Genomic DNA, 24,450 nt, shown 5'->3' with positions numbered 1-24,450 from the left:
CCTCTTCCAACCAGTGCAGCTTCACACCTGTTAGCAATTGCCTGAGGACTCTACAGTTGCTCACTGTCCCTCTTTGTTCTTACCATAGAGAATAAGGGTCTGCCTTAACTAAGCTGTTCTGAAGACTTGCAGTTCAAGTGTAGGAGAGAAAAATTCTCCTTGAGGGGTTGAACAGTTGGCTTTTCCTGAATGTTACTCCAAGTTCTGTTTCTTGAGAAATGGAGAAATTATTGAACAGCCTTTCATCTCTGTCTATTGGCTGGTACAGTTATATGGAGACCAAAAATTTGAGTAATAAAAAATGTTAGCATTTAAGAAGTGTATATTTGTCCATCATGAATGATGGAGGAATGATGTTTGGCAACAAATTTATAGCTACTGATGACAAACTAAATTTTAAACAAATGTACTGAGATACCTGAACCTCATCTCAAAGTCCTTTTGAAACTTTGGTGCCCTCAGAGAGAATACTTAACATTTGTTGATAACCTTGATCTTGCCAGGGTTGGCATCCAGTGTCCAACTCATTGTATAAAACCATGTTTATTAGTCTAAAAATGAGGAAGATAGCAGATTATTTCAATAAATGAATCACCATCTTCAGCAAATATTCTCAAATACGATTGTCCACAAAACTAACTCTTGACTTGGCATTTTTTGGCTTTTTTCATACAGTCTGCTACTACTTCCTAAGAACAATTGTTTAAATGTGTTGAATATTTAAATAAATGGCCTAAATCCTCAGGGGTTTTGTCAGCAATTATATTAAAGTGGTTTTAAATCCTTGCTACTGTCATCACTTCATGTGCATTACTTGTAGGAGCTAAAATTTAGTCAACATTGGATAGATCCAAGATAAAGAATGTTTGTGTTGTTAAACTAAATTGTTGGGGTGTTTTGTTGTTGTTATATCATTTCTTTAGGTTTTGTTCCAATTTGTGCACTGGGGCTATCTCAAATTGGTCGTATGAACCTTGGAATGGACGCCAGTACATTCAAGTACTATACAATGTGTGGCCTTCAAGAAGGTTTTGAACCTTTTGCTGTCAACATGAACCGAGATGTTGCTATGTGGTTTAGTAAACGTTTACCAACATTTGTCAATGTGCCAAAAAATCATCCTCACATCAAGGTAACATTACATGGTGGGGAGACACCTGTTTAACAACTGTTTGTTTAGCAAGCTGAAATGTTAAACCCTTACTAATACTTACTGTCATCAGATTGTTTGTCATATAAATCTATTAAGTCACTCTTAGATAATTCCAGATGATTTTGCCTATCTTCAGTTTCATTTATGGTAATATGGATTCCTATGGATATGCCTATCTGTTCTATTATATTTCTCACTTATTTATGTTGTGGTTTGCTACTGGAAACATGCCAGTTATGATTTTTTTTATATTCTGTCTTAGATGTGCTTATTTTTTAAATCTTTTCTACTATACATTTTCATCTGAAGGATTCTAGTTGATAATTCTTATCATTGTGGTAGAAAACTACTGATTCTTGTGAAGCAATTTTTCAATGACTTGTGCACTTAAAGTGAATTAGTTTAATAAAATGTGTATGCTTTTTTTTTAATGCTGTATGGAACAACTTGAAAATATTTTATGTAGTCAGGATATACTAAATCTGTTGCTTCACTTGCTCTTCAAGTTAGATTCAGTGTCAGAGAAGAAAGTTGCATGGTTTTGAAGTGAATTAATTTTGAAAAATTTAAGTTCACGCTTTCAGTTTTCTCATCCTTTGGTTGCTTAATGAAACTTGTCAGCATTTTCTTTGCTTACTATTGTTTTAAAATTATTTCTGTTATTTTTAGATATGGAGAATTGATGGAACCATTGAGAGTCCACCTCGGTTAAAGGTTACTCACAAAACATTTGGCACACAGAGCAGCAATTCAGACATGATATATTGCCGTTTGAGTATGCCCATTGAATTCCACTCATCATTCAATTTCGGCATGGGTGTTGAAAACACCTCATCTGATGTTTTCCAAAAACGGTTAGGCTTGGGTTCCTACTTCATGCTTTCATTGTAAATGTAATATGTTCTATTAGTTTTTTATTATTGCACACTCAAAATTTAATACCTGTTTTTGCACTAAGCACAGGCTAACATAGGATGGGTGTTACCAAGATTTTTCTTGTTCTTCATGGCTTTCATGGATTTATAGCCCACCTTTGCTGCAACATGCTATATCCAGACAAGAGCGAACTGTTTCTGAAGAGGTTAATCATTGCTAAGCAGCTGACATTCTTTCAAAATTATTGGGATTTGCAAGCTCTTCAGCTAGGCTGGAAAACAAGCTTAGAGTCTTTTTCCCACTGGATTAATGCTCATCAACATTATGGCTCAGTAGTTCATTGTATGGAAAAGTGTCTAATTCATGAATAACAGGTTTTTAAAAATACCAGGTACTACTGAGTCTAGAACCTTCCAGTGTTGCCTTCATCTTTACTTAATTGCTGTAAATCTGCCTCTTCTCCCACTGTCTACCTTAACTGCAATCAATTATTTTCTGTGCATATTTCTATCCTGTACAATCTTTGCATAATTAATTTGCTAATGCATACTCAGTACCCAGCAAACATGAGCTAGCTCATAATTATACTTTGTCCAATAATGTGTAATTTATTTAGTACTTTTTTTTAAAAAAAACCTTCTTACTGATTTTCCTTTGCCTGTAGAAAACACAGCCAAGAAATTGCAGTTCCTTCTACTACAGTAAGTAAATGCATTGAGATGCTTAATTCTTCTAATGTTTTGAAGTAGATTTAGTTGTGGCAGCATGTTCATTAGAAATTGATCTGTCAAAAGAAACTTTTAAGATAATTTATTATGATATAACATTGTCGATTAATAATGATGCCCAAGTTGCATGACTTGAAGCATAAGGTATTAGTCTGTTTTCTTAATTAATGAGCATTTAAAATAATTTTTTAAGAGTGTGGGTGACTATTATTAAGGTTTGATATATGAGTTTTGTTTTTTTAAATCATATGAATACTCCTTGATAAAATAATTTAGATTTCTATTATTGATATACTCTTTTCCTCTTTTCAGTATTTTTACTCACTACGGATATTTGCTGGCCAAGACCCATCTTCTGTCTGGGTTGGCTGGGTCACTCCAGACTATCATTTTTACAGTGAGAATTTTGACCTAAATAAAAATTGTACAGTGACAGTAACTTTAGGTGATGAGAGAGGCAGGGTTCATGAAAGGTATGGATTTATTTATCACTTAATAAAGTCCTTATTTTAATACTGTTATTTAAAAATTAATTATTCATGAGTGATTATATTTTGAATATAAATTTAAACACAAGAATATTGATTATGAAGTACTTATATATGAATGTTTTTTACTTAGACTTGTTAAAATGCATATATTTATTCTTACTGTTTCATTTCAAAGAATGTTTTGTCATGCTTCTTTTATTTAAGATCTGTATTTGCCACTGTGGATGAATGCTTTCCATGCGCACACAGAAGCATTGTGAATTTTTTTCACAATTATAAAAAATAAAAAAATAAAGGTTCATTTATTCTGATCGCTTACCTGCAAGGAATATGTCATGAAAAAAAAGGTTAATGAGCAAACAAAACTAATAGCATAACAGGCACCTTCAAGGATCTCTAACTAAAAGAAAAATCTCCACTGAATACTTCAGTTCAGTGTGACCTGTGCTTTCTTCTCTTTGCTCTTGATGTTCTTTCAGTGTGAAGCGCAGCAACTGCTATATGGTTTGGGGAGGAGATGTAATTGCTAATTCCCAGAGATCAGGTCGCAGTAATGTTGATATAGAAATTGGATGCTTTGTTGACCTGGCTACTGGAATGGTGTCATTCACAGCCAATGGAAAAGAGCTTGGCACTTGTTACCAGGTATTATCACATTTCAGGAAGCTATGTAGTCAGCTGCTTGTTTTGATGCTATTATAAAGTTGTTTTTTCTTTTTCAGAAATCTACCTGATCACTACTTGTGTGATGATAATGTTTACCTATATCATTCTGGTTTATTCCTCTTTTACTCTCTCTTTTGTAAGGCTACACGTTTTGAACTTCTTTCAGTCATTTCAAATGTTGAGAAAGGAATTGGTACATATGTTAAGAAAAATATTTTTTTTTACTTCTCAGTTCATGTACTTCATTATACTTTGAAATATTCTTTGTCAACTGAATCTGTTATGCAATATAGGGGAAAGAAATATTCAAAGTAGTAAAAGGTCAAAATTAAACTTTAAATGTAGCAATTCTTGGTATGAATTGAGAAAATAAATTTAGTTCATTAGTACCAAAGTTTGTGTCTTCTCCAGATAGCTGTGATTTGGACAGCTTGTAATTTGATAAGTTTCAAAACCCAAAATTCAAATATGCATTGATGCACAGAGCCAAAATAAATGGGGTGGACCCTAAATACTATTAATATTCTCAAAACATGGAGTCATCATGCAAATTGGTCAGTAGTTGACAGAAGCTTTCAGCCCCAAATTGTTGAGATTTGGATCAGTTGTTCATAGTAGAGCATCCACTATGGAAGAGTTTGTCCGGTGTAAGAACAATGCGTTCCTTTCTTCTCTGTCAACCCTCTCCACCCACACCACCACCACCCCCTGCCAAATCTGTAATACAGATAAAATGGAAATGTTATTTAACTAAATTTAATGGAACTTTGTATACAGACTCCAGTGAAAATAAATGAGTCAGAGTTGCAGAAAGCCTGGGTGGGAGATTATCTAGTGGCTATGATTTTGATATATTTTATGACAGTGGTCAGAAACTTTAATGCTATGCTGGGAGGATATTGAATGTCAACAACCCTGGGAAAAGAAAGCAGGTGATTAAAGTGCTTAAGCCCTGCTTTGCTGTTTCTCTAACTAGATGCAGGTCAATATGACAGCTTCTGAACAAAGCCATGAAAGTTTGATGTGTTTTTTTGTTATGGTGTTGTTGGTTTTATTCATGGACAGCCTTTAGATGTTCTTCTTATTTAGCAGGGGTGCTAAGAAAATATAGATGTAGAAGATGCCTGTTCCGGAATTTAGTGTAAAAAACAATTTCAGGTTTTCCCTCTTACGACTTTCAATTAACATAACCATTTTCTCTGTACTAAATTTAAAATAATCTCTGAAAATACCATTATTTCTCTCTGCTTCTTCATTTTTTCGTATGTTTTTGGAAGTGTTTTTCAATAAACATGTTAGCACCTTTTCTGTTGAAAAATGAGAATACTCAGCACTTTCTATAGGGATAAAATATCCCTATAGAAAATATTCCAACAGTATTGTTACATCTGAGGGTAAAATATTTCTCAATTTTTGCTTATTTCTCTCTGTTTTAGAAAGTAGTGAAAATAGTGTTATGTAGTTTTCTTTTCTATGTCTTGAATATTTTTGCCATAAGGTAGGGTCTTTAAAATACTTTAATAAATCTAATCTCTCAAGCAAATTGCAGCAAATAAATGATTTTGGTCACATCTGGGTAATTATTCTAGTCTTGTAACTGTTCACACTTTTCAGTTTCCTTAACTAAAATCGAAGGACAAATTTGTATGCTCTTTTCAGTTTAAAAGGCCTACGGGTCAACATATTTAGGAGAAGAAATGAATTTTGTTATAGTTCTTGATCTAACTATTGAATACCACAGTGATATTCAGAAAAAAACATCCCACTGGGAAAGTAAATGGAAGATACTACATACATATATATTTGAGATTTTGTCATTATTTGTTAGGTCAGAGTTAAGGTATTTGTAGCAGAAAGCTCTTAAATATTGTTTTACAAGATGTTTTATTTTACTTTGAGTTAGTAATAGTTTTCTGACCCTCAAACAAGGTTAAAAATTACAAATTCAATTATTATTGCTAGGAAATAATTATCTTGAGTCAGAGGCTGAGAGTTATATTGCCTCAGTTACCTTCAGGCTTTAATGAAACAAAAGACACATTAGTAGTGTCTCCAGTCCAGGATACCTTTTGTTTCTGGATTTGGGTTTGAGTATTTGTACTTAACAAAAAGTTCAGAATGTACATACCTAGCCTGATATTATTTTATTTGTGCCAATACTTATAGTTCTGAAAAGCCTTTATTCTGCGTATAGATTTTTCAGTATACAGTATTATTTTGCATTTTTGAAAAATTATATTTTGCTTTGGAGCTATTTTCTCATCTAAAAGCATGCATATTTTTAAATTTATTTTTTTTTTACTTTCAGTTAATGGTTTTGCAGTTTTCGATAGATTGTTGTCCTCAAAGTTAGGAGTTGCACTCCTTCACAGCATGATTATTGTAGTTGTGCTTGGTATACATAATGTATATACATCGTACACAAAATGCACAATGATGTGATTAATATATTCAAATGAATTCCTGAACTTTGACTTGATTGTATAGAGTATACCTCTTCTCAGCCACTCAGGAGCAGTGATTTTTTTAAAAAATAATATAATATTCTATAATTATCTTTTTACATCTTTATTTCATGGCAGTAATTGTGGGTGATCTTGCAGAGAATTCTTTGGAATATATTGTTCTTCTTACATTGACATGCACTTTGCATCCAGCTATAATGGAGAAAGAAGGATAACGTAGCTGTCACAAAAGTCCCAAACACATCCAGACACTTCTAATCTGTAGCACTGTGATTCAGTGTGATTCACTGCCACTTTGTAAAATGAGAAATGCTAAGCCTGGAAATAGAGAAATCTCTAAAAAAATACATACTTCTACTCTTGGAGTATGGATGAGAAAACCACTAATCTTAATAGGAAACAAAAATATGTGCTATCTTGATCACATGATAAGGTGTTGAATTTGGGTATGTTTAAGAATCAACACAGTGCTACCAAAATTCTTGTTATGGGTATTGAGAGCACACACGGCAACAGACACATCTGCCTGAAAATCAAGTGGTTCTATAACAATAACTGAATGCTTTATCATATTAGAGATAAACTACAGGTAGACAATATTCAACACCTTAATAAATCATCTGCAGTTATTTGATAATGAAGTGTAAACTATATAGTATTTATTTTATAGCGTATTCAGGGAGGAGATTCCTTTTGCCTTTTTAATTTTAAAAAAAGTTTCATCTCATTTCCCTTCTAGGTTGAACCAAACACAAAGCTTTTTCCAGCAACGTTTTTACAACCTACGAGCACTAACCTGGTTCAATTTGAACTTGGTAAATTAAAGGTACAAAACAGTTTTATATTTTGTTGAGAGAGCACCTTTATATAAAGGTTATGATTATTCATATTCATAAATATATATGTTTCCAATATAAACGAAGACTGAATCAATGGTATGAATTTTAATTTGATTTCTACATTTACTTCTGTAAAAGTAATTATTATATACAGTTAATTGTTTATCTGCATTTATCAAAATAAACTAGCATTATTTGGGAAGAACACCATTAATGTTGGGATTTTTTTGGTTTTTGCAATAACTTCTATCTTTCAATGAATTCTTTGTTATTTATATGTTATACTGTCTTTTGGTGGTGGTGGTTATTCATAATTAGATGTTACAAAAATGGTTTTAATACATTTATTTGTTTCAGAATACCATGCCTTTATCAGCAGCTATTTTTAAAAGTGAAGAAAGAAATCCTGTTCCTCAGTGTCCTCCTCGCCTTGATGTGCAAACAATTACACCTGTTTTATGGAGCAGGATGCCAAACAGCTTTCTAAAAGTAGAAACTGAGCGTGTCAGTGAACGTCATGGCTGGGTTGTGCAGTGTTTGGAACCTCTGCAGATGATGGCACTTCATATCCCAGAAGAAAACAGGTATATTTGTAAGGAATTAAACTGGCTTGATGTGGACAAAATGTATTGAAAGCAGATGTCAGAATATTGGTTAAACCTGGAGAATATTTACATGATATTTGTAAAACTTTCTGTAAGACATTGGCTATAGTATCATATTAATGAAATTTTAGTAAATACAAGAGACTGAATAATTTTAATGCCATGTAATGACACTTGCATACATAAGAGAAAATATGACTATTTGATTTTATTTAAATTATAAAATAATAGCTCTTAAATCTCTAGGTCTTTAGAGATTTTTCTCAGCTTGAAAAAAAACCCCAGATATAAAGACCATGCTAGTACTATTTTGCTGATTTTTTTTTCTGAAATAAAAACATGTAATTTTTTTCTGTGTCACCTGCTCTTAAGTTTTTATATTCTTATTGAGAAGATAACATCTTTCTTAGATGTTCATTAGGTTTTATCTTCAGAGTCAGGATAATAAAGATTCAGATATTAATATCACAACTAGTGCCAAATCATACTATATGCAAAAAATAGCAGAAATAGAATAATATTTATATAAATATTTAATAAAATAATTGCTGTAGTTGTATTGATAATTTTTGAACTTCTTTTAATAATTCAATAACCATTTTTATTTATGGTAAATAAAACTGATTTCAAGAAATTTATAAAAAAATACTGTGTCTTGTGAAAAAAAAATGAAACAGTAATCCTGAATAAACTATAAATGCACTGCTTATTGACAGTAGTAATATAGATTTTCAGCATTCCAAATAAATTTATTTTAAAAAGTTCTAATTTACCATAACTTACAAAGAAGCATCTCCATCTTGCATTTTTGCTTTCTTTTTCCTATGGAGCATTAATTTTAAGAAATCTCAACAAATTGTTATCACCATTTACTGTGTTTAGTGTTGCACACACTAAGATTAGTTAGTATCAACCTTAATATTAGTGGTTTAAAGTGGAACACAGCAAAATATGCAAAGATTATAAAAGTTTTCATTTACAGATTTGTTATTCATGGAATTAACTGGTGATCTGTTTCTTTATTTCATAACAGATGCGTTGATATTTTAGAACTATGTGAACAAGAAGATTTGATGAAGTTTCACTACCACACTTTAAAACTCTACAGCTCAGTTAGTGCTCTTGGCAACACTAGAGTTGCTTATGCACTTTGTAGCCATGTGGACATATCTCAGCTCTTTTTTACAATAGATAACCAATACTTACCTGGACTTCTACGTTCTGGATTCTACGACTTGCTCATTAGTATTCATTTGGAGCATGCCAAGCAAGCCAAGCTCATGATGAGCAATGAATTTATCATTCCAGTTACAGACGAAACTCGAACTATAAAATTATATCCCAATGAAACAAAGAAGCATGGTTTACCTGGAGTAGGGCTTAGCACTTGTCTGAAACCAACCTTTAATTTTTCTACTCCATGCTTCATTGTGACCAGTGAAGAACATCAGACATCCAGCCCAGAGATACCCCTTGATACACTTAAATCCAAGGCCATCAGCATGTTAACAGAGGCAGTACAGTGTAGTGGTACTCATATACGAGACCCTGTTGGAGGACAGGTTGCATTCCAGTTTGTTCCTGTTCTTAAACTGATAGCAACATTGCTCATTATGGGTGTTTTTGGTGATGATGATGTAAAACAGGTGTTACTCCTCATTGATCCTACCGTGTTTGGAGATCACAAGGAAGATACAGAAGAGAGGACAGAGAAGGAAGAAGTTACACAAGTTGAAGAAAAAGCTGTAGAAGCTGGGGAGAAAGCAGCAAAACAAACAAAAGCTCCTGCAAAGGGCTTGTTGCAAACAAGATTGCCAGAATCTGTTAAGCTTCAGGTGATCACTTAACATAAATGTATTACTTATGTCATACTCTTGATGAAAAAAGATTGTGCTTTTTATCTGTTCTCTACTTTATAAGATTTGATATTCTGAAGGTCTTTAATTCCACTTTGCCTTATAACATTACATTAATAGCCAAATTTGATGATGCTGCAGTATTTTCTACATGTATCTACACTAAAAATAGATATTTGAACACTTGCTTATTTTGTAAAAGGGGGAGAGTTAGACCAGGTCATCTTTAAAGGACCCTTTCAATCCAAACTAGTCTATGATTTCTATATATTTTGAGTGCATGGAGTGAAAGACTCTGAATGCAATATAGTATTATTGGTCATATAATACAAGTGTAAAGTTTTGTCACTTTTATGGTGCTATAACAAAAACATGGGGAAAAAGTCTCTCATTTTTACAGTCTGCTGCAGTGTATAGTATCTACTGCAGTTCTTTACCAGAGTTTGTAAAACGGTTGAGCTTAAGTCTGTTTTTTCTACCCTAGATGTGTCATTTACTCAATTATTTTTGTGACTGTGAACTACAACATAGAGTGGAAGCAATTGTATCATTTGCAGACCGTTATGTATCAAAATTGCAGTATAACCAGAAATACAGGTACAATGAACTCATGCAAGCATTGAACATGTCTGCTGCCTTGACTGCCAAGAAGACTAAAGAATTTCGGTCTCCTCCTCAAGAACAGGTAATGTTAAACAAATGATTGCGTCTAAAGAATTTTTTTACAAAAAATCATGATAAAATAGAGTCCTGACTTCTAAATTACCATTGGAATTTCTGGAGAACAAAAATGAATTTGAAATAAAATTTATTTCATGCCACAAAATACTGAATGTCAGAATGCTTAGACCTGTACTCCAGAATTCAAGCTCTAACCCAAAGCTGACTTAGGATATCCTAACAGTATAGAAAATTTAAACATTACTGCCTAGTGTTGAGGAGCTGAGATTCATCCAGTTCTGCAAGAATTTAGTCACTAAAAGTTAGCATGAAGTTAATGTTGGGTTGACTTGTGTATGTTGGAAATAGTTTATTCTGCCTCCAGGAAATAACTTTATTATTAAGAATCACTGTATTTTGATGTTAATCATAATTAAAGTTAGAAAGTACCAGTGCTTTACTTTTTTGTATAAACTATACTAGAAATCTATGCTTTAATTTGATTACAAATTTGATTATAAACAGGTAAAGTATGGTTATATATTAGAATATGTCTTAGGCTACCTAAGTGTTTTGACTATGTTTTAATTTCCTTAAAGATTAATATGTTACTGAATTTTCAACTGGGAGAGGATTGTCCCTGTCCAGATGAGATTCGGGATGAGTTATATGAATTTCATGATGATCTTCTAATTCACTGTGGTGAGTTGCAAAGTTTAGATATGGGTTTTGTTTCTCTTTTTAACACTTGACATGAAAAAAGAAAGGATCAGTTAAAAACTATACTAGTGTAAGGGTTTGGGTCTTTTTTGTTAGATATATTACTGTCTACAAGGTGACTTTTTTGACAGATTTTGGTGTATATTTAAAAATATGGGAAATCTCTGCAAGGTTTTAAGTTTCATTGTTATGTACCTATCAAACATTATCCAGTATTGTTCTGTTTATATATCAGTTTTAGATTTAATTGGGAAAAAAATTGTTCCAGACAAGAAGGTTAGCTTACCTTAAAAGATTTACATAACTGCATGTATGACTACAAGATGATATTGAGGAAATAATGTTGCTATGAAGTTGAGCAGTAGAAAATTTAACAAAAACCACTTGATGTGGGGCACTTTGCTTGCTTTGGAATAGTTTCCTGGTGATGGTCAATCATTATAAACCATGGTTGCACTGCAGATTACAGCTTGATCTGCCTGCAGTTACAGATTTTGGATTTCCTGTACAATTTATGTGGGTTTAGTCTATTGAGATCTTAGTCTAATCCCGGAAATTATGGAATTGTCCATTTACAATGTTACTAACATTTACAGTCGGAGTCATACAGTTATTACTGCTTGTTCCCAATAATTACGCAGTTAAAACTGATATACACAAGATTTTTTGTATCTACCTACTTGGTAGATATATTCATAGTTACTCTTGCAGTGCAGTTCTTGGTCCTATGGTTGATGACATCCATATTGTCCAGAAAGAAGGGGTCAAGGTCCTTACATTGAATTGACAGCATCTCAAGCTTTTCCTCTGGAAGAGCAGGGTAATCTTAATAGTTGTTTCCTCCTTGTCCTCCTGTTTACTTGAGGTCACTATTAAATGTTTACTAATACAGTCCGCTAGTTCTTTCCTCACTGGTTATCCCTAAACACAGTGTTACCTGATTCATGGAATTGCATTGGTTTAGTGACCTGTAATTAAGGTTGTGATTTCTGTTTGTAGCCATAGTGCTTCCTATACCATTCTGTGCTTGTATTGTTAAGAATTCTGCTATTGTTTTGTACTGGTCTATCTTAGAATCCCCAGCAACCATCATGCTGTGATTTCACGATAAGCCAATTATAATTTTTCAACTACCTCAGCCTTAGCCTTAGCCAAAGATGAGCCAGTCAGAGGGTGTCTAGGTTGTATATAAGTATCTAAAGGGGAGGTGCCAAGAAGATGGAGCCAGACTCTTCTCAGTGGTGCAAACCAATAAAACGAGGTAATGGACAGAAGCTTATGCACAGGAAGTTCCACCTCAATACACGGAAGAACTTCTTTACTGTGAGAGTCACTGTGCACTGGAACAGATTGCCCAGAGGGTTTGAGGATTTTCCCTCACTGGTGATATTCAAGAATCATCTGGACACAATCCTGTGCCATGATGGTCCTGCTTGAGCAGGGAGGTTGGACCAGATGACCCACTGCGGTCCCTTGCAACCTAATGGATTTTGTGATTCTGTTGTGTTTTATCGTCGTAATTCTGAGGACATTGTATAAGACAGTATTAGAAGTCCTTAAACTCAAGATTTTTATCTGTAATGTTAGTTACATTATAGATGGAAATTTAGTTAGTTTAACACTATTTGGTTAAACACACAAACCTGTGTGAATTGTTCTTCATCCTTCCTTCTGAGTGCTTACTAGAAACTGCTTCTTTCATTCCATCATTTTTCTTCCAAGTGTTTAAGTGAATAGATAATATCCTCCTAGTTACTCTTCTTTCTCCCCACTTTTATTACATCTATCATGATACAAGATTACAGTCATCTCCATTGTTCAGTTACTTAGCAATTTGATCTGAACTCTGGTTTTCAAAGATAATGCATATCTGGCAGCAGAGAGTTCTCTGAGACTTCAGGATGGAGATTATGAAAAACCTACAACTTAGAAATGTCAACTCTGCAATATATTTGTTTTAACTTGAGATCTTGTGGCTGGTATGGTCATCGAGTTTGTTTAGTTCCTGATCACTCTTTTCGTGAGGTAAAACACTGCTTACTGTGGGTTTTGTGTTGGATTTTTGTTTATTTGGTTGGTTTTGTGTGGGGTTTGTTTGGGGTTTTTTTCCTCTTGTTTTTAGGGATGTAATTTTATCATTTTACTACATTATAAACATGTATGTTGAATGAAAGAGAGTTAAAGATAAGCAGTGTCTCACAATTAAAATAGTTTAATGATCCTCTAGACTCTAAACAAAACCATATCGATTACTTTGTACAGATTTATTGTGGGTGGTCACTGCAAATACATGCTCCTCACTATCTGTGTCCTGACTTAGTCCTGAAAATCAGTATTCAGCATTCACAGCTGCAGATAAAATGAATAGGAGTTCTGCTTGGAATGTTTAATGAGATTTTTAGTACTAAGTATACTTTGCCATCTAAGTGGAAAAATATGTATGCAATCAAGTAATTAAGGGTTTCTTCATAATGAATATAAGCAAATAGTTTGAATTGCTCAGGCAGTCTTTATCCTAGCATGTCCTAACTGTGAGTGGTTAATTTTGCCAGCAAAATAATAGCCCACTGTCATCGTTTTTATATGCAATTTCTTGGTTATTAAAAAACCAAACAAATTTACAGCGTTTTATTGCATAATGTCAAACTGGCACTTATCTGGGTTGGAACCATCTGTACCAGTGCACAGACCTCTGCCACTTGAATTAAGGGAGTAACCAGTAGCAACATGAGATGGTCAGGTTCTGAATGGATTGGAAGTCTAAGAGGAAGTGGAATGAATAATTAATGATATGAAACAGTGAATAAGACTTCATCTGGAGCAGTAACAGACCCCATCTCCTCTAGTCCAACACTCTTAACTCATCATCCCAGTGCATTTCTTCTTGTTTGTCCATTCCAACTTCTCAAGAATTCTCCCAGTGTCTCCCTCCTGTGTCCAGGACCTAGCTTTTATTTCAATGCCAGAAAGTTTATTTCTTTAATATCATTGTCTGCTTTCTCTTTCCTCTCATTACTGGCTACATTTCCTGTTACTGCTTTTTCCAGACTGGCCTTAACTTTCCTTCATTCATAGCTTTTCATTTTCCCTGGCCAGTTTCACTTATCCCATTTGTTAAATTCCATATTTACTCTCCAGTTTCAATTTTGAGTTCTTTAATTTCCTCCCACTGCCTCTGAATTTTGTCTTCCTGTCACTTAGTTACTCCTAGTCATGATTTCAATCCCTTCCACTTGGTAGCTGCCAGCAGCAAACTTTCTCCAACTTGATACCTCATTTCAGTTCTATTTTTCTTTCTCGTTTTAATTTTTTAAGTACCAGTTTTAGCCTCTGCATTTTATTCTTTTTTCCTCTGCTTCAGGTTGTGTTTCAAGTATCCTGTCTTGAAAACTTCATTTTATCATTATCACTTTGACAAGCAGCCAAACTGCAAAAGCTTACATTTTAGCTTGGCACAATTAGCTCTGATCTGAAGGGAGACTGTTTAGATGTTCTTTGCTTCTAAATGTAATATATGTGATATCTGATCATCACTAAGAGGTGTGAAAGGCTTTGAATCATTGTGAAGCAGTAGAGTGAGCTGAACTGTATTAAACTACGTTGTAAAATGACATCTCATTATACACATTTTCATGGAAAGGATATATCAACCATATAATCTCTGGACATCTGCCTTCTTACAGCTTTAAATTCAGTTAATATGTTTATGACTGCTAAATATGTCAACTGCAAAAATTGTACTATATTGTAAGATATAGCCATACATTCCTTTCTTTAGCTTACATTCTGCAATGTGAACCAAAGGATCACATATTTAATCAAATATGACTCTGAGTAATATAGCCGTAAAATAGTAGAATCTTAGAAAAGTATCACCTCTTTGGTGATAATACTGAAAGAAAAAAACTATAAATCTGGATATAAGATGTATGTGTACTGAAAGTACCATACTTTGAGGGGTGCTATTGTAGCTAAGATGTTAAAGCTGCTAGCCTTACTGCTTTCTTTGTTCCTGTATGAAATTTGCTGGTTAAAAAAAATATTTCTATAGATATTCTGGCATTGCTAAAATATTAAGGGAGTTAATCTTCTAAGATTAAGTTTTTTGTCTAACCAGTTTTATTACCTGCTAAGGTATTCCACTAGAAGAAGAGGAAGAGGAAGAGGAAGATTCTTCCTTGACTGGCAAACTCCGTTCATTAATGTACAAAATCAAAGGTCCACCAAAAGCAGAAAAAGTGGAGCCTAAGGAGGAAGAAGAGAAATCTCCTAGTAAGTTTTCTTACTTCCATACATCAGTGATGCAAGTCATGACACAGTCAAGTGGAGTCTATTTTCTAAGAAAATTTTATAGTGGGCTGAAGAAGGAGACTATCTGTTTAAGTTTCTTCTGCCTCTTCAAATGATTATCCTGGATGCTGAACATCTCACATGCATTGTTAAACAAGAAGTTAAAATGAGTGGAAGATTATGAATCCAGATTATTAACTGTGGGGTCAAAAATTTGCATATTCCTTACAAAGAACTGTAAGAAGTTAATTATGGCACATTAATATAGACTCAAGCATTCTAAATTTGGGAAGTTTTAATTTTTGTGGTTTGGATTTTTTCAGCTGAAAAAGTTCTTTACAACTTATCTCCATTTCATCTTTCCCTTGCTGCATGAGAATTTGTATGCATACCCGTACCAAGATATATGTGGCAAAACAATTTTACAGTTCTCTTTTTCTTTTTTTTTTTTTAAAAAGGAATGGCTTTCACCTTCATTTGATGTTGCTGAATATATACATTCATTGAAAACTAATGGCTTGTTCGGATTTATCTCAAACATCACATACATGCACACACATATCTCTCCATATTGTATCCTTTCTGAAAGTAAAGTAGTATTGAATCTATTTGAATAATTACACAGAAGAAACATCTCTATTTTCACAAGTAAAAATTCTGTATTCATAAATGCTCGAGATAACAGAATTTTCCAGAATTTAGTATTGTAGTTTTTATTCTGCTTTTGGCTTCCATAAATCTTTGACATTCAACTAATATCAGAGGGCAGAGAAAAATACTTGTCCAGATATCCAGATATTTTGCCTAAAAACTTTTATCTATAGCTTGTATATCTCATTGCCCTTTACAATGAGCATTTATGTTGCTTGAATATATGTGACAAGTGACACCATTTAGCAGAAATTTTTTCACCATTCCTTTCTGTAGCAGAATATTATACAGGAGGACTGGTATATGTCTGTGTATTTGCCAGGTCATATTAAGCTATTAACATTTCATAAAAATAGAAAAGTCTGTGTATAGGTTTTGAAACTAATGAGATGAAAGACAATTTAATACACAGACCTATAAATACATATGGGAGAGAGCATATGACATCACTGGAAAAAGTCCTTCCACTTAGTATGGCTGAGTAACCACAACAGAGAACTGAGATTTACTGTTGAAACAATACAATCATGTATTTAAAGTTAACTGGTGTAATGGTGTTTAAGAGTAAAACAATAGATAGTTGTTATTCCTTTGTTTCCAGAGTTGCAATTCCCTGTGGTGGTGATTCAGACCAGCTGAGGCTGGAAGAGACCTCTGCAGGACATGTAGACTAGCCTCCCTGCTCAAACAGGGCTACCTAGCACAGGTTACCCAAGACCATGGCCAAATGGCTTTTGAATATCTCCAAGGATAGAGACTCCACAACCTCCTTGGTCAATGTGTGTCACTGTTCAGTGACCCTTGCCGTAAAAGTGTCTCCATTTGTTCACATGGACCCTCCTGTGTTTCATTTTGTGCCTTCCTAACATCCAAACTAAACCTACTCTCAGTTTAAAGTTACTCCCCTTTGTCCTGTCACTACATCCCCTCCATCTCTCTTGTAGGCTCCCTTCAGGTACTGGAAGGCTGCAATTAAGTCACTCCAGAGCCTTTTCTTCCCCAGACTGAACAATCCCAATTCTCTTAGCCCTTCTCTTGTCCAATATACATTGATGAGATTGCTCCTGAACCTTCTCTAGGCCAAACAGTCCAAGCCCTCTTTTGGTTAAAACTTAGCAGATAGGTTGATGGGCTTTATTTTTCCTAGAAAAGCCCTGATACACTACATGTTGCAAGACACTGTGAAGGTTTGTTGCACTTGATTCAGAGAATTTGTGTATCAGCTGATAACATTTAGATGCATTTTGTATATTGTATTAAGAGAAAGCTGTGCAAAGCTTGACAATTGTTAATCACTGAAAGTTAAAGCTAGTTTTTGTGAGAAACAAATGTAGTTGAAACAAGGTTATTCTACATACAGAGGAATTATGGATAAGTTTAGCAGTGCAATTCATAGGTTTTGTAATACAAAAAAGATGGGGGTTTTGTTTGGTTTGATTTTTGGTTTTGATTTGGGGATTTTTGTTTTGTTTTGTTTGGGTTTTTTTGGGGGGATTGTGAATGTGTGCGTGGGTTTTTTTGTTTGTGGTGGGTTTTGTGGTTTTTTTTGTGGTTTTTTTGTGGAGGGTTGTGGAAGAGTAAATTAAAATGACATTTCATGCTATTTATATGCAAATGCTTATAATTTCCCTATTTAATATCTATCTCCTTGTCACTTTACCATACCTAATGGCATAGAGCAAGCAGAAAAAGAAGACTAAGCATTTGTTTCCACAAGTTTTCTTCATATTCCTACAATCAGATTCAGAAGCATTATCCAGCAAGTATTTGAATCACAGAGGGATATCATATATAGCAGCTGGTCTTTTCTTAGTAATGCTTAAAAGAATATTTAGTTGGTTAAGCAATTTCAGAAATATTGCACATGTACTAAGTAATTGATAAATGCATGCACTCATTTTAGCAATAGGAAGCTGAAAATAGACAATTGCATGTATTTCTGGAGTCTCAAAGATACACTGCTTTTAATTAAAGGAAGCACTGAAAAAAAGTTACAGTTACCTTCCTGTAATGTTTGCTACATACACTAGCTAGTTCTTTGCTACTTACATACAATAGAGCTTGTTTGTGAATAGAAGGCAGAAAAGTCCAACATCCCGCAGTTATTTCAAGTTCTGTTTCAGCTGAGTAGCAATTTCTCACTATTATTTCATCTCTGCAATACTTCATGTTGCATTTTGAAGGAATATTGTTCTTTTGGCTCTGCTTCCTCTATTTCTTTTATTGTAGATGGTTCTGTTACAGGCAAAAAAGTACTAGTAGCAAAACAGTGTTCGTTTTCCTTCCTTCCATTATCTCTCCATAGGGTACATACATGTGTATGTACAAACATATACGCACGCACATAAACACCCCAAACCACTTGTAATCACGGATGTTTTATTATGATAAGTATTCCTGTATGTGTGTATCCTCACACCCTGCTCCGTAACACAAAAGGGGTGTTCATGGTCTAAACATCCGAGACTGGTTCTGTGCAAACTCAAATTTGTAAGCATTCAAGGGAAGAAAAAGTTACCAGACCAGCCCCTGCACTGCTTAGCTGATGTTATACAGCCTTCTCTGATTAGCTTTTAAAAATTATTTTTAGCTTAAGTATGTAGCATAGAGCCCTAGACACAGAGTTTGATGGTGCTTATCACTTCAAATATGGTATCAGTAAGTTCCTCATAAAAAGAACAGACTGTAGGTGTGTAAGGGACTCCCTTTTTTTTTTTTTTCTTCTGCAGAGAGTCTTTACCTTTGAAATCAAAAGGCTTGGCTGCAGTGATTCCCCCAGCTGCTTCAGCCTGACTCTAGTGATAGCTAAGGCTGCAGGTGAGCTCCCTACAAATACTGGGGCACCCCAAGTTCAAAGCTGGTTGGAATGCAGTCTGCAAACACTTTTCATTATTTTCTTTAATTCCCTTTACTGTATTACTATATATTATACAATATTTACTATATTTCTGTTCTATTTTCCTTCTTTTTTTTTCTGACCCAATTAATATCTTTTCACTTGAAATGGTTTGTACATTTTTTAGATAGATTTTGGGAGAAAGAGTAGCTGTAATGCTAAAAAAGCTGGGATGCTGTATCTTGTAGCCCTCTGTGACTGCCTCTCTTTGTCTTCTCAGAGGCCTTTGTACATGCTAACCTCACTTAGGGGAGTTTATCTAAGGAATTTAGGCTGTCATAAAGATCTCAGTTTATGGGGGGTTGAGTGGATTTGGAATTCCTACGTGAAACTGAGTATATATATGGGCAAAAATAGCAGTAGAACAAAAGACTATGCAAAGGAATTGCTTTTCTATTGCTCAGACTAAAGTAACAGGTTTGTGTATGGGGCTGGATTGCTGAAGCATGGGCTAGCAGTTGTGTGCCTGTTCACCATGAGCAGCTGAAGTGGAGACTCTGGAGGAGGGAGTTTCCTCATTTACCTCTACAGCCACCAGCAAGACCTGCCCTGCTGTACTTAGCTCCGCATCACTTGGGAACGCACTGATGGATGACAGCATATTTGTCTCTGATGTATAGGCAATTCTGAACTTTAGTAAAGTTGTCTTTCACTTGAGCCAAGTGGACGTAGGACTGAGAGCTGCAGGGGCAACTAAATTCAGTAAAAAGCAAGCATCTAAAATTGGAAGCACCTAAAATCAGAAGCACAATATAAAAATGATTACAGAAGTGCAGTGAAACTCCACACTGCACCTTCAGATGAAGAGCAGAGCAATCTGTAACTTACTGGCATTACCTTACACAAGTCCTTGAGAACTGGATCAAGGGTAATATAACCCCCATTTTTAGAAAAATACAAATAGAAGACCCAGGGAGCTGTAGACTGGTCAGCTTCACCTCTGTGCCTGATAAAATCATGGAGCAGATTCTCCTGGAAACTATCCTAAGGCACATGGACAACAAAGAGGTGATTAGTAACAGCCAGCATAGATTTACAAAGGCAAATCATGCCTGACAAATTTAGTAACCTTCTATGATGTTGTTACAACATTGGTAGATAGGGGCAGGGCAACTAACATCATCTGCCTGGACTTATGCAAAGCATTTGACACTGTCCCGCATTACATCCTTGTCTCAAAATTGGAGACACATGGATTTGTTGGATGAACCACTCAGTGCATAAAGAGCTGGAGGGATGGTCACAAGCAAAGAGTTGTGGTCAATGGATCACTGGCCATGTAGAGACCAGTGATGAGTGTTGTTCCCCAGGGATTAGTGCTGGGCCTGTATACTATTCAACATATTTGTCAGTAACATGAACAGTGGGATTGAGTGCATTGTCAGCAAGTTCACTGATGACACCAACCTGTGTGGTGCAGTTGATACGCTGGAGGGAAGGGATGCCGTCCAGAGGGTCCTGAACAGGCATGAGAGGTGGGACGATGACAACCTCATGAAGTTTAACAAAGTGAAGTGCAAGGTCCTACACCTGGGTCATGGCATTGGCAGACACACCTATGGGCTGGACAGAGAAGGACTTGGGGGTGGCAGTTGATGAAAAGGTCAACATGAGCCATTGGTGTGCACTTGCATCCCAGAAAGCCAACCATGTCCTGGACTGCATCAAAAGGAGTGTGATCAGCAGTTTGAAGGAGGTGATTCCCCCCTCTTGCTTTCATGAGACCCCACCTGGACTACTGCATACAGTTCTGGTGTGCCCAACATGAGAAGGGCATGGAACTGTTGCAGAAAGTCCAGGGGAGGACCACAAAGTTGGTAAGAGGAATGGAACACCTTCCCTATGAAGATAGGCTGAGAATGTTGGGGCTGTTCAGCCTGGAGAAGTAAAAGTTGTGTGAGGACATCATATCAGCATTCCAGTATCTGAAGAAGGCCTACAGGGAAGCCAGAGGGGGCTCTTCATTAGGAACGGTAGTGATAGGACAAGGAGCAACAGGTATAAATTGAAAGAGAGGAAATTTAGATTAGACATTATGAAGAAGTTTTTTACTGTGTGGGTGGTAAGGCACTGGAATAGATTGCTCCAGGAGGCTGTGGATGTCTCAACCCTGGCAGTATTCAAATCCAGGCTGGATGAGGTCTTCAGCAGTCTGGTCTAGCAGGAGGTGTCCCTGCCCATGGCAGGTGAGGGTTGGGACTAGATAATCTCTGAGATCCATTCCAACCCCTTATCATGCTATGATATCTAATCATAAATGGACTTTTATCCAAGGAGAATAATGCTAGCAGTTTACCCTAGTGTTAATGATGAATCAGTAAAATTTGTATTTGAAAACAACCTAGAACTCTGAGAATAAATGCATAGTGTGAATAGATTAATGTTAATAATTATTATAGGACTTTTGTAACTAATAAGTCATAATTGAGATAAGGCATAACATGGCCCTTTATAAGGCTGTCTTCAAGAAGTAAAGAATTTGTCTCCACAGAATAAAGGCCAGTTTATTGAGCAAAACCTCAGAATTAATGATGGGTTTGTCTAAATACAATATTAAGTAAACTGTAAGAGAGACGTGTTAACAATCAAAAGGATAGTGTAGACACAAAACCAAATGGGGGCACTAGCTATAAACACTTTAGTGATGGAAAATGGGAGAGGGCCATTCTTAGCATTGGAAGAACTTTGGGAAATTCAAGGGGTATCTTTACTGGTAATAGAAGAAAGAAACATTCAGTGTTTTAAGAGGGAGGATGATTATTCCTGTTCTACTTGATATCAACAATGAACATTTGTTGAAACAAGTACTACAGTATGTGTCTACTTTTCAGGTAAATTTCCTAAACCCTGGGCTCAAAAAAAATTGTTTGCAGCATCATTGAATATGTGTAATGTATACAACAGAATTTCTTCAAGCAGTAGTGTGTAGTTCCAAACAACACAATGTTTTTAGAAAGTGTATTCCCAAGTGACAGTGACTTTCCCAAAACAGATGGGAAATACAGATTAAATTGCTGTATTCTAAGTCAGATAGCATCTCATATGCCTTAGTGTGTTTGAATCATTGTACAATTCTGAGGTATTTCCAGGCAGATAATTTTATTTTTACACAATGTAGATCCTTTATTTAAACAGCAAAATTGGCTATTTGATTTATAAAGGTGGCTGTCTCATCCTCCTTTCTGGCAGTTCTGCAAGTTTAGAATTTATTTTACTTCCTCCTTCCCCCTGGAAAGTTTCTTTGGCAAGCTGAGTGAGCATTCATAAACATTTTTGCTGTAATTGAACTCATACTTGGCAGCCAATAAACTGTCTACTGAAAACCTACTTACCAATTTCTGTATTCGAAATGTGGACTGGTGAAATATCAAAAATAAAATTTTTTTTGCTATTATTAAACTAATTTCAGCCATTCTTAATGAGAAGGTCTTAATGCTGTTTTACAAATCTTGATATAGAAATGAAGGATAAATTAAGAGACTAAGTGTAGCAATTAGTTTACAAGGATGGTTCTTAGAGCCATGATCAACTAAGAAGTTTTCATTGTCAACAATGCAGGTATTGACTTGAATACTAAGTAGATATTTATTGGTTTTCATCTGTCAAGAACATTACACATCTTAAGAGATCTAAAAGCTTTTTCCAATTAAAAAAATTGTGTTCAGTCTGCTTGTGCTTTTTTTGCTGTTTTACAACTGCCCTGTTGTCTACTGTTAAGTATTATTTTGCTATAATACATGTTTTTGACATTTTGTATTGTAGTGGCTAGTAACATTTAATGTATTTTGCTTTTTTAGCTACACTGAAAGAGCTCATATCCCAGACTATGGTGCGCTGGTCCCAGGAAGATCAGATTCAAGATCCTGAATTAGTTCGGATTATGTACAGTCTCCTTCGTAGGCAATATGACAGCATCGGTGAGCTACTGCAAGCTCTGAGGAAGGCATACACTATTAGTGCTGCCTCTGTGAAGGATACCATTAATCTCCTTGCAGCACTGGGCCAGATTCGCTCACTTCTCAGTGTGAGGATGGGAAAAGAGGAGGAATTGCTAATGATTAATGGATTAGGGTATGGAATTAATGTAATTTTGTTTTTAAGTTAGTGTAAAGCTTTTTGTTATATTTGCAAATCCTGTCATTTTAGATCATGGATGAAAATTACTGCTAGACTGAAGTGTAGATATATACCACAAATTTTCATTTTCACAGATATCTCCAAGGTGGCTCCAATTGATCTCTCTAGCAGTATCAAATGGGTCAAAGTTTCTGTGAACTAGTGTTATGTAAGAAAAATGGACTCCTTTTACTATAGCTAAGACTAATGCTTACATACTTGTCAAAGTAAATGTTTTAGCCACTCTGGAGAAAGAGACCACTAAAATCTCTGTTGGTGTCTATACTTCATCTTTCCCAAACTTAAAGTTCATGTTATATTTCATGTGTGAGTGAATAAACTTGCTGGTGTCTTTTCAGTTGGAAATTTGAGTTAGCAGTTAAGTAGAACCTGCAAAGTGGTGTTGTGAACTTAAATATTTACAGTTGGTTAGTATATATTATTTCATCATCGGTGGCAACTTAAATGGACATTGAAGACTGCTCATTTTGTTCTTTAATGCATTAGAATTATAATTGCCTTTATACAGCACCTGATGACGTGAGACCATTTTCCCACATCTTGAAATTACCTTGGTTAAGCAGAGGTATTATACTGGTTAAGCAGAGGTATTATAGTGTATGCCTGCATTCTTTTACTCCTTGTATATGAATAAATGCTGATCAGGCCATTTAATTTTTGGAAAAAAAACTTCACAGAAAATTAATTGCTTCAATTAAAATTGTGTATCTAGAAAGAGTGAAAATGATAATATGGTTACTGGTTGCCTGAGAACTGTATTTATCTTTCTTCAAGTATAATTCACAATTACTCTCATATACAGCAATTGTAAGAAACTTCAATCGTTCTTACTATTTCAGTGTTCAAATTGCGTAGTTTTGGTCAAAATTGCAAAGACTATGCTCTTCATTTAAATTGATCAAGTCATGGCAATGACTCATTAGTTGTTAGGTAACAGTATTACCCAGTTTGTCCCTGATGCTGAGTTTGTAAAGTTGCAGAGAATTGTAGGAGGGATAAAGGGTAGGTTTTGTCTAAATAAGGCATGTGTATAGCCACCTTGCCAGAGGTGCTGTATTGCAAGCCATCCATTCCCTGTTTTCTCTATCTCTTTAAAGCAGGCATGTTGCCTCTAATTTGCCATGTGATTTTACAGACTGTCCTAAAATGTTAGAAATCCCTGGATTATATTGAAACACATAAACTGTGTTCTGGACTATGAAATGAATAAGGCAAATTCTTGAACATGTTGAGAAATGGTGGGCAGAGTGAAAAAGTTAAAGTAGTACTTTTTAATGGGAATGTATTGTACAGTCTGACAGATGGTCTTAATTTTGGAACTATTAATGAAACACGTACAACAGATAACCTTAAATATTAGGTCTATTTATTGTCTTCTACTTTGTGAACTTAATTAAGATGTGTTACTGCAGAAACA

The 24,450-nt window shown here is 35.0% G+C and overlaps 1 protein-coding gene across 1 annotated transcript in view; it reads left to right on the top strand.

Annotated features, from left to right (window-relative positions):
- LOC103805152 (ryanodine receptor 3-like) overlaps positions 1-24,450 on the top strand; it is a gene marked incomplete at both ends in the record, with an annotated part of 56,159 nt that overhangs the window by 14,193 nt on the left and 17,516 nt on the right. Inside the window, 12 exons of the mRNA XM_009077787.1 lie at positions 924-1,132; positions 1,823-2,007; positions 2,694-2,730; positions 3,070-3,230; positions 3,728-3,893; positions 7,119-7,205; positions 7,576-7,802; positions 8,857-9,658; positions 10,164-10,364; positions 10,939-11,041; positions 15,194-15,331; positions 22,694-22,967. Of these exons, the coding sequence (XP_009076035.1) occupies positions 924-1,132; positions 1,823-2,007; positions 2,694-2,730; positions 3,070-3,230; positions 3,728-3,893; positions 7,119-7,205; positions 7,576-7,802; positions 8,857-9,658; positions 10,164-10,364; positions 10,939-11,041; positions 15,194-15,331; positions 22,694-22,967 (2,590 nt within the window). The remainder of the gene's footprint in view (positions 1-923; positions 1,133-1,822; positions 2,008-2,693; positions 2,731-3,069; positions 3,231-3,727; positions 3,894-7,118; positions 7,206-7,575; positions 7,803-8,856; positions 9,659-10,163; positions 10,365-10,938; positions 11,042-15,193; positions 15,332-22,693; positions 22,968-24,450) is intronic.

This window comes from Acanthisitta chloris, unplaced genomic scaffold (genome assembly GCF_000695815.1).
Source record: "Acanthisitta chloris isolate BGI_N310 unplaced genomic scaffold, ASM69581v1 scaffold2407, whole genome shotgun sequence".
Taxonomy (NCBI): domain Eukaryota; kingdom Metazoa; phylum Chordata; class Aves; order Passeriformes; family Acanthisittidae; genus Acanthisitta; species Acanthisitta chloris.
The sequence above is the reverse complement of the archived record's forward strand: the minus strand, read 5'-3'. Positions and strand labels throughout refer to the sequence as shown.